The 16,906-nt window shown below is 44.4% G+C and overlaps 1 protein-coding gene across 4 annotated transcripts in view; it reads right to left on the bottom strand.

The window, feature by feature from the left end:
• Positions 1–16,906, bottom strand: part of FLNB (filamin B) — a 243,583-nt gene that overhangs the window by 108,184 nt on the left and 118,493 nt on the right. For all 4 annotated transcript variants that reach the window (XM_073644626.1, XM_073644627.1, XM_073644628.1 and 1 more), the window contains exons 2-7: positions 13,900–14,148; positions 13,656–13,753; positions 10,885–11,032; positions 5,451–5,569; positions 3,077–3,154; positions 770–932 (exon numbers count right to left, since the gene is read on the bottom strand). In XM_073644626.1, coding sequence (XP_073500727.1) covers positions 770–932; positions 3,077–3,154; positions 5,451–5,569; positions 10,885–11,032; positions 13,656–13,753; positions 13,900–14,148 — 855 coding nt within the window. The remainder of the gene's footprint in view (positions 1–769; positions 933–3,076; positions 3,155–5,450; positions 5,570–10,884; positions 11,033–13,655; positions 13,754–13,899; positions 14,149–16,906) is intronic.

Genomic DNA, 16,906 nt, shown 5'->3' with positions numbered 1-16,906 from the left:
TCCTTTCAAGTAAAAACTGAATTCTCCTTTAGGAGACATGCCAACCAGAGATGGGACCTGCATCTATGAGAAATTTATGGCTTGCAATATTTATTCACTTCTAATGGAGTGTTAAAGACAACAGAGCTTGCTGGACCATTTTTGAACCTGCCGGGCCATTTTTGGACCTGCTGTAAAAGCAAGTGAAAAAACAATATACGACGGTACAAGATGAGGCCTAGTTTTCAAGATAAGAGCAAATCAATTAGCATGACCCTAGTCCAACGGCAAGGTGAGTATTTCATGGCCGCTGGACAGGAACCCTGAGAGACCCCTTCTACCTGCCGGCATTTCTTTTAATTAGCTGACCATGCACAATGTTGTGTGTGAATCAAGCAGCAACAACGATGTCACGCCAGGTCGGCTAATCAAAAGAGGAGCCAAAAGATGTCAACATGTAGTTGGCGGGTGATAGGGTTCCAGTCCAGCGGCCATGAAATACTGATCTGGCTGCTGGACTCGAGTCCTGAGAATCCACTCGCTCATCTCTACCATCTATCAAACATTTGTGGTATAGCCTGAGAAGAACCCACAAATATCTCAAAATAGGAATATTCCTTTAAAATGGATGCCATTGCTCTACCACCCTTAGTGGGAGCAACTTTTGGTAAATTTTTTGTTTCAACATTGCAATAGTACGAAAAGTTTAAGCGCAAAAAAAACAACCCTCTTAGCAATAAACATTGAAACAATATCAAGAAAATGACAAAAAAAAAAAAACAATACACACCTGCTGTGTAAATGTCGAAATACGTTGGTTTATTGGCAATATTACCAGTTGCCTCCAAGCCTGGCCCTTTGGCTGTCACTTTACTGGCGTCTCCTAGAGCTTTCTCAACGTTCACTTCAAATGGGCTCTTTGAAATGTGTTGACCAGCAAAGAGCACAGTCACCTATAAAACACAACATAAAAAAACACAAGAAGTTTGGGCAACGCTCACGATTCACACAACTGGGTTTAACTAGCTACAGGATCCAAGCGTGGAGTGTTAAAAGATTGACACCGCCATAAAAACTGGGGTGGGCTGAGGCCTGCCTTGGCTTGTTAAGCATCACATTTCCTAAACTGTAAATCAATCTATAAAGTAGAGTCTTCAAGCAACAGATCACAGATTTCATTCCTTTCAAGACGTGACAACAGTTTATAATGCTGAAGAAATTAATGAATCTTACATCATCCTTTTACGACCAAGGCTTTCGCTTTGATTTAACAATGACCACAAAGTTTTTTTGGAATCGACCCATACTTACTGAACTGGAACTAAAAATGTAAATCAGAATTGGCTCCGGGGAGCGATGAAGTCATGACTGGACTGATTATGTCAACAGCTTGTTAATGACATCATCCTCACAACTTCTGCTAAACTTCATACAATTTTGGGTCAAAATGCTGATGTGTATATGATGGATGGTCAAGGAAATTACTTTTCTTTAAAGGGATTCCATTGCGTGAACAGGTTAACTCGGCTAATAAAATGGTTTAAAGTGGAAATATCCTCCTTACATTTACAGAGAACACAAATAAACCATACCTGAAAAGCAATAGATTACCATACACATATGTAGATGTAATTTCTTTAAAAAAAACGTTTGGTACAGATATTCACACATTTATCAGAGGCTACCAAAAGCTTCTCTTTAGTGGACCCAAAAGATAGGAAAAATATATGGGCAACCTATTAATTTTATTAAAAAGTGTGTAATACCTTATCTCACCTGCGGGCGCACTGTGGAAAAACTGAACACTAGCTGACATGTTTCCACACAGATTACAGCTGATAGCTGGGGTCTAAGCAACCTGTGATGAGCTTAACTTTTATAGCACCCTTCTTCCAAGGAGTGATTTGTTGACCAATGATTTATAAATGAGCAAAGTGGGGCCTGCCATATGAAGAAATACCTTTCCCGCCTATCAATACAGACAGGAATGAGTTCACATCCTTCAAAACTTACTTGAAAAATAATATAGTCTCCAGTTTTAAAAGGAAGAGCAGCTCTGGAGAACTTTAAGCTGTTCTAGCATAAGAAAAAAAACAAAAAACAGTTTAGACTAAGAGAATAGGAAGCACTTTAAAATGTATGGATCACTACAAAAAATGTTGCATCTCTCATTACAAAGACATGAATGTGTTGTGTCTGAACATTCCTGATATCTGGACAGTCTGGAACTGGCATTGTAAGAATATGATATTAAAAAAGTTTAAAGTTCATAAAAAAGTTTAAAGTTTGTAGTTCGAAAGCTCACTGTATAATAAACTAATCATAAAAATGTTCCGTGTCAATCTGCTAAGACCTCTTGTGATCAGCTGTAATCTAGAGGGAACCAGACCGTAAGTGTGTCATATCCCTGCAGTGCCCCCAGTGGCCTAATGAAGAATTACACAGTTCCTATAGAAAACAATAGGCTGTCTATGTGCAGAGTCCTCCAGAATGGAAAACACCCCTTGTAGCTTCTCTCTATAAATTCAGGACTTACTTAAAATGACTATCACAAAATGCAGACTAAGCGAACACTGAAATCCTCCAGCTTGAGACAAGATGGGCTGTTAAACTACTTGAAGCGTACAAAGGATATCGAATAGGGATTTAATTACTGACATTAGTACAGCTTCACGTACATGCAGTGCTCCTCAGTTTGTGCCAGGATTTGTTGAGTCTCTCGCCAAGAAATGAAGCATGTTTTTCTTTAGGCATTTTTTTTTTTAATCTATTCATTGATTGTATAAACATTATGAAGTAGCAAAAGATGTAAGCCATATGAGTGCGGTATTATACTAGGAATACAAAAGCGGCACTTAACAAGTTAGCACATACGGGAGCAAACATTGCCGTCCTTCCTACAAAAAAAAAATCCAGAAACTGCTACGATAGGTACAATTTGAGGAATATTTTGGGCTATTTTGAGCTATGGCCATCATCAACAAAAAAAAAAACAAAACAATTGAGATAATAAAGTATCTATCAAATCCAACGTCTCACTACAGTTCAAAAATGTTGAGTTCAAAGTTTATGATTAGCTTGAACGCCACCAATTTACCTTATGGACACCAGTCACTTTAGGCACATACTCTACAGAGAAGGTCTTGTTCTTGTCATTGTTGGCTGTGACCTTGGCCTAAAAAAAACAAACAGATAAAACAATCAAAGGATAAGAAAATAAGGAGCTGAACCAGAACCATTGACTTCTATGACATGGACCATGTTGGACGTTTTGAGTCATGAAAATCTCAAAAGTGATAAAGGTGTTCAGACATCTTTCAAATTGATGCGGACCTTTAATTTCTCGATCTATCGATGATGTTTGCATACAGTCGCCTTAACCAGATATATTGTCTATTTTCTTATTTTCGATTTCGAATGCATTAATTTTGAAAAAGGTTTCTTAGAGCTTTAATAAAATATTAACTCAACACCCAATTCTAGAGATAGCTCATGTTGTCTTCATACTTTGAGAAAGGCATCTTGATAAGATGTGATGCCTGTCAGCTGAGAATGCAGTCATGAGAGATATTGTGATATCACTGGACATCACTTTGTGTATTGTTCACAGCCATTCTCTGATGATCCATTTTTTCTGCCTGTTAACGAAGAGGTACAGTCAGGGGGGCTGGTGAAAGTGCGTTAGATGAAAGAGCAGGAGGTAACTCGAGACGATCTTCAGTAGACAAGAGTGATGGTTTCAGTAAGGCCAGACATAGACATCAAATAAATGCTCCCGAAGGTACAAGGGACCTGACTAGTAGTAACCTACCCGTTTTACTCCTGAAAGGATATGTCACATTTACAAACCCCTCTACTTTTTATACATTACAATTTTGCTTATGTCTATGCATCGATGTTGTCAAATACGCTTAATTTATTTTTACTGTAACTAGTAGCAATTCACAAGATTAGTCTGCATTACAGCCCAGAGCTGTATTCATAATTCTGCTAGTTGAAACAGTCAACAGAAACATCCTTATCTGAGCTCTTTGTGGTAGATCGACTCACTCAGCTGCCTCAAGAGGTAGACACAGGAACACTTTCCATTTAAGTTTTCAACTGGTTTATTAAGTTAAGTAAATAAACACTGCCCTTCTGGCATAACAGGAAAAACAAAATAACATACAATACAGTCTGTGTGGCTGCGAGGATCCACTGGCTCAGGGAAAAAACACACGGTTCAGTTCTCTAAAACAAGCACAGCTCTGGAGATCACGTCTCCAGACATACCGAACACTGAATAAGTCCAAAGGCTCCATATTTACCATCTGGACTATACCCTGGGGTGGAGTTATGGTGAACAGCCTCCCACCCACTCTTCACTGTTCACAAAAACCCCATGCCTTAACAAGGCAGATTAACCCCTCTCAGTATTTAGTATGCAGGAGCATTTTTCCAGGTTCAAATCACTGATGCTAGCATCCTGAGTGACATATCTCCCCTCCAGTATTTTACCAGTGACCATCTCACATCTTATAAACGTATTAGGATAGATACAATTTCTTACATCAGATGAATGTATAATGATCACATTTCCCACAATACAAATCAGTGCAGAAAGGCTCCAAACACAGATTCATGGGAGATTTCATGTATGAAATTGGAATAGTTGTAAAAGCAGTTTTGGAGGGGTCTGTTCACAGTTTCTACTCCAAAAATGTTTAAGAAAAGATCAAACTCTCTATTCAAATTTGTGGTTTTTGGAGAGTTTCTGTTCTAAAAACTCTTGGAAAAAAAATCAGTGTGGACATACTCCAAAGATGTGTACACACTGTCTTGTAGACGCTGGTGTACCAGCATAGTTTTTTTTTATTTAGGAAAACTCCATGTGTTTTTCCTGAAGAGTCTTTTTTATTGTTCTTTCATATAGAAGATAGTGGTGGAAAGCCAAAACAGCCAGAAGAATGGCCCGGTCATTTGCCTTAGCCGTTTCATGGGTTTCAAAGCCTGATATGGTTAAAAGACGGAACATATGTACTGCAAGTCGTTTCGACATTACTGTGCACATATTCATTCTTTTTGGCTCTTTTTTTACCGCATTTTCAAACAGGTTCCAGGCAGAATCCACCTGGAAAACACATTGTGTGCACATAAGAGTCAAAAACTCAGAAAAGGGCTAAAAAAATAAATAAATATCAGATTAATTATAAATAGCGATTGATGAAGAGCATCACAAAAGTAACCGAAGCTAGTGATATGGTTGAAAGTGAACAAGGGTCACCTATGACCTAGCTCATTAACCTGTGGCACCCTCCGAAAGGAAAATGCCATGTTCATACCCTTTGAGATACTTTAATGGGGTACTTGTATTGAAAAACACTGAGAAATACTTATCCATCAGCCACTGCCTGTTAATTGGTAGATCTTATTTATCTCAGTCTTTACTTTATAGCAGAAATGTTTCATTTAAATCCGCCCCCCCCCCATACCTCTTCCCTTATTCCTTCCGGGTCTTCCACATAAACTAAAACTTCTCCCTGTCCGGCACTGATTGTCTCCACAGTAAATGGTGCTGGTCTTTTCACCATGTTCCCCGTAGGTTCCACTCCTGCAAAAAAAACATTGCATATGAAAGTTTGACATGAGTATTGATTTACACTAAAAACGCTATACAAAAAATTCCTATAAAAACAAATCACGACGAATGCTGGATTCTTATATAAAAAGGCCACCACTGACTGGTTGTCACCAAGCCAAAAGCAGTAGCATATATTCCGGTCTGTGGTGACAACCCAAATGGCTATGCAAACACCCTCTTCAAAGATGGAGAATAGGGAATCTAGTGTCACCTATTGAAGGCAATATCTACTCCTTGACTCAAAGGCTTCTCATCCAGCCAACCAGTTTCCTACTTTGCACTGATGAGGACCTAGAACCCCAAAACAGCTGACTACAAAGGAGTTCTCTTTTGGAAAAGTTTATGGTTTGGCTTGATATTCTACGTTATGATGTGGAAAGGCTCTTAAAAGGGTCAACATTGACTTCCAAGATTGTTATGGGTGGCACTTGGATTTTTCTCTTTGTCTTGAAGCTGCTATTTTCATAACTTTTTTTTCCCCAGGAATCATTACCTGGCTGATAAGACTTGCTACGCCAGTTTTGCATCATCCTCAAAAGAGAAACTTTACCCCTTCATCAATATGGTCCATTTTGGAAAATATCAGGTGAAAAGTGATTTAACTGAGAAATAACAGAGTGAAGTTTATGATCTTTTAGGTTTTATGGTCATTTTAGGTTTCTAGTAGATGTCTTTTCCTAAAAACCTAAAATGTCCTTGGTTCATCTGAAGAATATGGCCCATCTTGGTAAACAAAGTGTATTTTTCACATACCAAAGTGCGTGGGTGCAGTTGACTTCCCATAATTCTTCTACAGACTCACAATCCAAGACAATAAGGACACTTAATCCTCCAGCATATTTACAAACAGGCTGATCCATGACACTTGAAAAAGTATGAAATCATATAAAACCATTTTCTAAATCTTTTTTTTCTTAAGGTTTTCATGGCACTGGGCGTTGTAATGACACTCTTCACACCTTGTCTCTTTACCACACCTTTGTCTCTGGAGGATAAGACTTTCACCTCAGGATTAGTTAAATTAAAAAAAATCTCATATAAGAAGATAATTTTTTTGTTTATCCAGCAGAGGTATCATATCGTAAAGATGACGGCACATATGTCTAGCCTGTATTTACCAAGGTGATCTTAAGTCATTAGGACATTCCTTGGTCTTCAAGACCCAACAGAGTTATTTCTATACTTTAGGAGGAGAGAACATTCAGAAATAATGCTATCCAGATTATTTGGTCTAGAAGTATGGTAACAATACATGTGCTTATAATTTAGATAGCGGAAAGTCGAAGGCTGGTTTAAATGACCGCCATCTCTCCAAACACTCCCATACACATGAATGCTTGGCCAACTGATCTTTGTTTTAATGGCTGAGCAGAGTAAGTTGGTGCCGGACACCTCTGGTGGTGGAATATTTCTAGGTTAAAGAAAAATATCGGGCATTGGAATCAACTTGCCTGACCCTTCTCTACCACAACATCATCTATCAGAAGTGTTGGGAGGCCCCCATAGGCATTAGGTGCTCAGCTGGCCAAACTGAAATTTGTGGGTTCATACAATTTTGATTCAATAGAATAGGGTCCCTTCAATGACTCCCCATTGCCTCTTGTGTATCAAAATTGTGTCTGTATTAAATTTAGAGATCAATACAGTTGCACATACTAAAGAAAGGAGGTGTCATAGGAGAAATCAAAATGGACCCCCATAGTTTGTGCTAGCTCCCACCGGGATAACAGCAAAAGAGGAAAAGCAGCTTGGGTTGGTCCTTTTCTAGATTAGCCAATATTGTAAACTTTGAGAGATGGAGCTCAGCAGGGTGTTAACTACTACAGGGAACATAAAGAAGGCCAGTTGGAACTGGGGCCCACCTCTCCATAAGCGTCATAGTACTGTAGCTGAAAGTATTATTTCTAGTATGTACACCATTGCCATATGAACAGGCTTGGACTGGCCCACAGGAGAACAGGAGAATCCTCCGGTGAGCCCCCTCTTATATGAGCAGTACTTGGCACAATATACTTGAATCACTAGGTACAGACAAAGGCGGCATCTTATTCATTTAACAATCTACCCAGTTCATTGTTCTACAAATGTGTGAGGATAACGTCACATTTGTGTGGCGCCCCCGAGGGTTCAGTCGCCACAGAGGTACTACACCTCACCCAGAGGTGTGGTATCTCCTTCTCTCAGGTAAGGAGGGAGTGCTGCCCGCAACCCTAACACCTACATCCAACACTACACTGCTCCAGGCTGGCTGGAAGGGCAAGACGCAATGTATGTTCCTGCTGAGCCCTGACCCTGGCTGGAGTGGGGGGGAACCCAGAGGTAGGGGGAACCAGTAGTGGGTGTGGGTGGAGAAAGTAGATAGGGGAAGTACTTTGGTAGGAGATATAAATAGGGAAGCCATCTTAGGGTGGCAGATCAGTGGAGTCGAATAGTGAGAGGAGAGCAGTTCAGAAGAACAGCTCAGGACAGTTCAGAAGAACAGTCCGGGAGCAGAGTCTCATTAGGAGCTCTGCTCCACAAGTAGGGCCTGGTCTGGAGGCCCGGAGGGGAGCAGGGAGTAGGCTCCGTTCTAAAAAGGGATCCTAGGGGGTACGGCGAGTGCAGGACGGCACCCGTACGCCCCGAATCTGTCAGAAGACAGAGGGATAGTAAGCCGCATTCTAATCACCGTGAGGGTCAAGCAGGTCTGTGAACTCCGACGGACAGGAGGGACTTCAGAGCACCCGAGCAGGATTGAGAGTGGGCAGCGCAGGGCAGGAGGGTGAAAGACCCAGCGTGAAGTCGGTCTGGCTAGGAACACTAGAAACTGGGGTTCTGTCAGGTACTCCTAATCTGCCTGAGGAAGAGCTGAACCCTGCCTGGTGAATGCAGCGCGACGCGGGAGGCTGTAAGCTGACAGTGCACCCTGAGGAACTAAAGAGCTGTGAGTAAAGACTCGGATGACTGCACTGCACTGCCTCTGTCCATTATTTCGTCCGTGCCATCTTTCCCCCTGTACCACAACGCCCAGCGCAAATTACACTACCTACACTGCCCTGGAGCAAGCTCTACCTGTGGAGAGCCACACCATCCCTGCTGCCGTAACATCAGCTCCAGAAGACTGCTCCGCAGCGGCGGCTCCCTTTGGCCGCAATCCACAGGTGGCGTCACGAACAATCCCAAAAACCCCATATAAAAATATCCCCTTTTTGCACTGACCGCCCTGGGCCACGGACCGGGCCAGCCACCGTGATATTTCCGCAACCGGCATCCAGAGGCCCGGCTGCCGAGTACCCCACGGCTCTGGGGGCACGTCAGCCCCATGTAGCTGAAAAGTGGGGCCCTGAAATTGGTTACTGGTGGGACCCTTGGCATCCCAGTTCGAAACTGCATGTGAATACTTAATGAGGAATGTGAAACAAATGTGTTCAGCGAAAAATGAGAAAGTCCAGGACAAAGTGGGACCAAAAAGCAATTTTACAAAATAATAAAAATAATAATAATAATAATAATAATAATAATGATGATGAACAAAATGTTAGAATATAGAATCTTCTGGATAATTCAGAATAGAATAATCTATGAAAAAACATTATGGCACTGCAATAATACAAGTAATAAAATGATAACTTACAAAATGCAATGAAATATTAGGTGGACCTGTCATGTTGAAAACATTACTCCATCTCAGGCCAGCATGTTCTAGAGCAGGAGAAGCTGAGCACAACGAGCTGTGGGGGTGCGGAAACAGCTTCAGTAGCACATGTAGTTTATTGAGTGAGACCGCCCATTGGACTCCAAAGCCCAGAATGAGCAGGGATGTCAATGACTGATGGCCTTTCCTGTATAATTAATTAATTAGTTCTGCCGACTGGACTCCTAAGCCCATGGTGAGCAGGTATTTTAAATTATTAGCTTACAGGTCCTCCTTATAAAGAATCTGTTAGTAGGATCAACCCTACTATGCCGTCTATACGGGCATGTAGGTCATAGGAAGCTGAATAAAATGACACCTTGATATCCGTGATTCGAAGTCTTATTCCAGAGAAATCCACGTTTTCTTAATATGTAAATGAGCTGTTAAGATCTATGGGCCGTACATAGATCTACATCAGAATCTGCTTCTAGAGCTTACTTTAAATGAAAGTGGGTGTTACCAGTGTAAGACACGTAGATCAGGAGAGCAGACTGTCAGTCATTACATGTCTCACACCAGTAACTCCACCTTTTATTTAATATAAGCTCTAAAGCCATATTCTTGGGGAGATCTATGCCTGGCCCATAGATCTTAGCAGAAAAATCTACATTTTTCTTAATATGTAAATGAGCTGTTAAGACATCGGATCACAGATATCAACGTATCATTTTATTCCGCTTCCCATGACCTAGATTCTCGGACACACATCTAGCTGAAGTGTATTCCAGCGCACGAACTTGCCAGGTTTGTGCGCCGCAATACACGCTGCTGGCCAATCAGAGGCCAGCAGGCGAGGTCAGAGTACACGCGACTGGGCGCATGGCAGTGACGTCATGCGCCCGTCGCTTGGACGCTGAAGTCAGCTGCCGGTTTCACAAGATGACGCGGCACGGCGGGGGAGAGGCGAGTAGGAGCGTTTATTATGTTGTTTTTTTTTCTATGCAATGATACAGCAGCCCCAGCAGGATGAGGGCACATATACACTGATGGGCGCACATACAGGGATGGGGTGCATATACACTGATGGTGGTGCATATACACTGATGGGGGATATACCAGGATGGGGGCGCATATACACTCATGGGGGATATACCGGATTTGGGGGCATATTCATGGATTGGAGGAACATATACATGGATTGGGGGCATATACCAGGATGGGGAACATATACAAGGATTGAGGAGGCATATACATGGATTGGGGGAAAATATACATGGATGAGGGGGCATATACCAGGATGGGGGGGGGCGCATATACAAGGATGGGGGCAGCATATTCTTTATGTCCGCAGTCTCATACCCCTGCTCCTGTTTGTGGCTGCTCTATGCTACCCTTGTCTGCTCTCTGTACGAGTTGTTTTTTCTAAACCTAAACCTCAGTATTCAGAGTAAATTGCGGTGTTGCCACTTGGCGATAAATAAGTGGGTTTTGGGTTGCAGTTTGGGCACTCGGTCTCTAAAAGGTTCGTCATCACTGATATATACCAATCTGTTCAGCTCCTCCTGCTCTATAACATGCTGCCAATACATCACGTTTGGCAGATATTTAGTGTGAAATTCTCATGTTCCTTTAATAATGAATATGCAAAACGAGAAAATGAAGACTTCACCTCGACCATAAGCTCTTGCTTTTTTAGGGTTCAACTTAGGCTTCAGTGGGGCCCCAGGTTTAAGCTTGGCTTTGGGAAACTGCGACAGGTAGGTCATAACCGAATGTTCATCCACATTTGGGTGAATGATCTCTTCTGGAGTGATCACCTGGAAACAAGCACACATGAATAAATAAAATACCGCTGCTTTTGATACCCCTTTTAATCTAGATTAGAAATACTAAATGGTGTCCATTTATGGGTTCAGTGGAAAGGTATAAATACTGGAGAATTTTCTACCCTTCCCCGCTATAACTGGAAAGATTCTACTTAAAGAGAATGGGTCAGCACAATTTTGTAAAGTACAGCCATGGCTGTAATGGCCCTGTAATACTGATTACATCGATACTTTTGGTGACGAAATCCACTTTGTGGTTCTTCTTTAATCACCATTTGAAGTTTTCTACTAATTAGTTTTCAGTGCACAGGGGCCGGACTGTGCACTGGGGTTCTCCTCCCCGTCTGTGATTCCCCGGCCCCACCACCTGTTTTATTTGCCATGATTTACTGGTGGCTGCTCGATTTCAGGCTGTTACAAAAAGGGACTGGCTTAGCTAGCCAGCCTCCCTCCATTCAGCCTCCCTTCCTCCATTCATTCAGCCAGCCTCCCTTGACTCAGCCAGCCTCCCTTCCTCCCTTCACTCAGCCAGCCTCCCTTCACTCAGCCAGCCTCCCTTCCTCCATTCATTCAGCCAGCCTCCCTCCACTCAGCCAGCCTCCCTTCCTCCATTCAGACAGATAGCCTCCCTTCCTCCATTCATTCAGCCAGCCTCCCTCCAGCCAGCTAGCCTCCCTTGACTCAGCCAGCCTCCCTTCCTCCCTTCACTCAGCCAGCCTCCCTTCCTCCCTTCACTCAGCCAGCCTCCCTCCACTCAGCCAGCCTCCCTTCCTCCATTCAGACAGATAGCCTCCCTTCCTCCATTCATTCAGCCAGCCTCCCTCCAGCCAGCTAGCCTCCCTTGACTCAGCCAGCCTCCCTTCCTCCCTTCAGTCAGCCAGCCTCCCTTCCTCCATTCATTCAGCCAGCCTCCCTCCAGCCAGCTAGCCTCCCTTGACTCAGCCAGCCTCCCTTCCTCCCTTCACTCAGCCAGCCTCCCTTCACTCAGCCAGCCTCCCTTCCTCCCTTCACTCAGCCAGCCTCCCTTCCTCCATTCATTCAGCCAGCCTCCCTCCAGCCAGCTAGCCTCCCTTCACTCAGCCAGCCTCCCTTCCTCCCTTCACACAGCCAGCCTCCCTTCCTCCCTTCACACAGCCAGCCTCCCTTCCTCCCTTCACACAGCCAGCCTCCCTTCCTCCCTTCACACAGCCAGCCTCCCTTCCTCCCTTCACACAGCCAGCCTCCCTTCCTCCCTTCACTCAGCCAGCCTCCCTTCCTCCCTTCACACAGCCAGCCTCCCTTCCTCCCTTCACACAGCCAGCCTCCCTTCCTCCCTTCACACAGCCAGCCTCCCTTCCTCCCTTCACTCAGCCAGCCTCCCTTCATCCTTCAAGGGAGCACTGACCAGTGGACGGTGATACAAGAAAATCACTTTGAATCTTGAAAAAAGAAAAAACCCCTAAAGCTCACATGCGGGAAGAACGCACCACAATATTTTGTTTGTTAAAGAAGCTGTGTTATTCCAACCATGCACAAACCTAAGGAAGTTATATCTCTTAAAGAGACAGTAACGCCAGAAAACTAAAAATTCTACTGTATGATTATTCACAAGTGATGTCTACAATAACAAAGCAGACAGATTTAATGCTTTGTGGGCAGAAAGTGAGTTTTACTGCTATATGGAATCAGGGGCTCTGAATGAGAGCTGTCAATTTAACAAGTCATTAAAAGATTCCAGCATCTTCTGGATCCTTAAACATAATTTACCAGGATTAATATTAATTGTAGAGAAAAGATTAAGGAATCCGCCTACATCTGACTCAGGGTACTACATTATCTTCAGTCTTCTTCTTTCATACTTCAACAGAAATCAGGTAGACAACTTGTTACAATCTTGATTATCAGGTTTTGACATCTCTTGACAAGCAAAATTGAGGAAAAAAAATGAATATGCAATTTTAAGAAGTGAAAAAGTAAGAAAATACGAAAAATTGCACTGTTTTTTGTTTTTGCCATGTTAAAAAAAAAAAAAAAAAAAAAAATCACTCCTATTTTTCATCTAGATCAGGGATATAAAACTCAAATCAAATACATGGAAGGCCAAAATGAAAAACTTGGACAAAGTCGCAGGCCATCCGGTGTACAGAATAATGGGCCCCACATAGTCCACTATACAGAATAATGGGCCCCACATAGTCCACCATACAGAATAATGGGCCCCACATAGTCCACCATACAGAATAATGGGCCCCACATAGTCCACCATACAGAATAATGGGCCCCACATAGTCCACCATACAGAATAATGGGCCCCACATAGTCCACCATACAGAATAATGGGCCCCACATAGTCCACCATACAGAATAATGGGCCCCGCATAGTCCACCATACAGAATAATGGGCCCCGCATAGTCCGCCATACAGAATAATGGGCCCCGCATAGTCCGCCATACAGAATAATGGGCCCCGCATAGTCCGCCATACAGAATAAGGGGCCCCACATAGTGGTGGTGGTTCTGGTATCGTGGGCCAAATAAAACCACCCTGCAGGACAGATTTGGCCCACGGGCCAGAGTTTGACAAGTTTGCTTTAGATCAACATAATTTACTCTGATCCTACAATTGTTTGGTTACCTGAGGAACTCCGAGCCAATCATCTGCTTGTTGCATGGCCTCACGAGCATTATCAACCGGCTTATTGGGGTCCCATGTCTCCCAGTCAGGACACAATCCTAGAAAGAAATGTTATTCTGAATGATTATGCTCAATTTAAACATGGATAATACCCAGTGATATGCACAACCCCTAAATATTATTTCCAAATTTGTCGTCAATTCAAGTCTGATCATTCCAAAACTCTAATCTACGCAGAAATTACCTGGAGCGCAGCTGTCAACCAAGGCGCCAAGAGCTTTGCCATCTTTCCAGTTTTGATTGAAATTGGTAATGGGCAAATAAGGAATCTTGTTCTGAATCCAGCCCAGAAGCCTTTGTTTTGGGGTCTGATTTTTGGTCTCTTCATCACCCTCATCTTCCCACACTGGCATAGATATTGAATAGTGTAGAATAAGTGTCCAGATAAGACCAAGGATCAGCTTCAAGTTTCCATCCACGATGGCTTTGCTGTCTGGGGAGAAAAATGGAGACTTGTGAGATTGAGGTCAAAATATATATTATAAAATATATATATTAGAAAGGGTTATAGAAAATATAGATCACCATCAGTAGAAGGCATATATGAAGGTCTTGTTGACAATGACACCTCAAGACACTCAACATGTACAACTGCATTGTGAATGTACTTTACCTCTGAAGCTAAATGTTCTGGCTAAAGTACTTTGCATTTGGGTCACCCACCCTGCAAGCCCCTTTCCCCAGCCTTGCCTCTGCTATAAAGTCAATGGTCACTTGTGATATTCTTTCATGGACTGCAAAAAAATTCTCACCAGTTTTTAAGTGTGAGGACCCTGCCAAAAAGATAACCATATAGGGAAATGATGGAACAGCTAGACACAATGTAAAGCTATTAGACTATAATATTGTATAGTCTATTAAAGGGTTAGACATCTATGAGATAGCTAGGAGGATAGATCATATAAGTCTGGTAGATGTGCGCCCCCCATCTCCGGGACCTGCACCTTCTTTGGAGAATTGGGGTCCCTTGACCTTCATCACACCCCAAGAGCAGGCTGATGATCATTGCATCCAGAGGGAAAATTAATAGAGAGCAAGCATGCTCAGGTGCCTTTGTAAGTTCCATAGGAGTAAATGGAAAAAGCCATGCAAATGGCACTCCGCAAGGTAGGATGGGTGTCATGGGAGCCTTGCTCGCTGCATAGGTGCAGGTCCATGGTGCTCAGCAAGGTAGGATAGGTGTCATGGGAGCCTTTTTCTCTGCATAGGTGCAGGTCCATGGTGCTCCGCAAGGTAGGATGGGTGTCATGAGAGCCTTGTTCTCTGCATCGGTGCAGGTCCATGGTGCTCAACAAGGTAGGATGGGTGTCATGGGAGCCTTGTTCTCTGCATAAGTGCAGGTTCTTGGTGCTCAACAAGGTAGGATGGGTGTCATGGGAGCCTTGTTCTCTGCATAAGTGCAGGTTCTTGGTGCTCAGCAAGGTAGGATGGGTGTCATGGGAGCCATGTTCTCTGCATCGGTGGAGGTCCATGGCCCTCAGCATGGGAGGATGTATGTAACGTGAGCCTTGTTCTCTGCATCGGTGGAGGTCCATGGCCCTCAGCATGGGAGGATGTATGTAACGTGAGCCTTGTTCTCTGCATAGGTTCAGGTCCATGGTGCTCACCAAGGTAGGATGGGTGTCATGGGAGCCTTGTTCTCTGCATAGGTTCAGGTCCATGGTGCTCACCAAGGTAGGATGGGTGTCATGAGAGCCTTGTTCTCTGCATCGGTGCAGGTCCATGGTGCTCAACAAGGTAGGATGGGAGTCATGGGAGCCTTGTTCTCTGCATCGGTGCAGGTTCATGGTGCTCAGCAAGGTAGGATGGGTGTCATGGGAGCCATGTTCTCTGCATCGGTGGAGGTCCATGGCCCTCAGCATGGGAGGATGTATGTAACGTGAGCCTTGTTCTCTGCATCGGTGGAGGTCCATGGCCCTCAGCATGGGAGGATGTATGTAACGTGAGCCTTGTTCTCTGCATAGGTTCAGGTCCATGGTGCTCACCAAGGTAGGATGGGTGTCATGGGAGCCTTGTTCTCTGCATAGGTTCAGGTCCATGGTGCTCACCAAGGTATGATGGGTGTCATGGGAGCCTTGTTCTCTGTATAGGTGTAGCACCCTGAGGATTCGGCTGCTACAGGGGTATTGCACCTCAACCCAGAGGTGTGATATTCCACTCCCGGGTAAGGATGGAGTGTGGAACTGAGCTCGGTAGGCTGCATGCACTACACACATCCCATTTCCGAGGAGCAGACCGACGGTACTCCCACTTAGAAATGTGCAGGTACGACCGAGTCTGTTCCTGGCTGGAGTGGGAGGGGGGTGGTACATCCCAAGTAGTGTAGGGGCAGATAGGGGGAGCAGCCTGGGTAAAGATAGGAGCTCATTGGGTGCTGGTCACCTGAGCTCACACATAGAGGGTGTATATAAGGTGGGCACCAACTAAGAACAGGGTCAGATGCAGAGAACAAGTCAGCGAGCAGAGGAGAAGGAAAGACCCAGAGTGAGAGAGGAGAGAGAGAGACCCAGAGGCACAGAAGAAAAGGACTCTAAGATCCCAAATTAAAACCCCGGGTGAAGAGTCGGCATCAGGGTACCGGAACCCAAGCTGGTGGGGGTAAAAACATTCCCCAGCCAGAGACCGGAGACCGTGGGCAGCGTTTGCCACGGTCACCCACCACATCCACCCCGAAGGCACACCACATGAAGGGTCAGGGAACCCAAGGCCAAGGGTGTCCCAACAGAAGGCCCGAGGGAGCTGGACCTAGGTGGATCACTGGTGGGGACGGCCAGAGAACGGGACAGAAGGAGAGCTCAGGGCCACGCTCCGGACTTGTTTGGGGGTTGGCTGGATCCAGGACCTGGTGGACGCAGCACGGCTCGGGTGGTCACTCGAAGCTGGAGTGACCAGTACAACATCTGCAGTAAGTAAACACCCTTAACTGCACAACCCGACTCTGTCTTCACTGCCGTCTGCACTGCACCACCACAACCCCCATCCTCTGCACCTGTCCCCCCTGAGGCTATACCCCACCCGTTGGGGGTTATACCATCTCAAGCTGCACCTGCACCATCAGCCTCAGCGGACCCTGCTGCAGCGGCGGCCACAGTGACCGCATCACAACGGGTGGAGTAGTCGACACAAAAGAACTCTTAATAACATCTGTAGGACTGCCACATAACACTGAGCTTGACGCCCTGGGCACGGGC

The sequence above is a fragment of the Phyllobates terribilis genome, unplaced genomic scaffold (genome assembly GCF_046119375.1).
Source record: "Phyllobates terribilis strain yellow unplaced genomic scaffold, ASM4611937v1 Scaffold_8__6_contigs__length_399053987, whole genome shotgun sequence".
NCBI lineage: Eukaryota > Metazoa > Chordata > Amphibia > Anura > Dendrobatidae > Phyllobates > Phyllobates terribilis.
The sequence above is the reverse complement of the archived record's forward strand: the minus strand, read 5'-3'. Positions and strand labels throughout refer to the sequence as shown.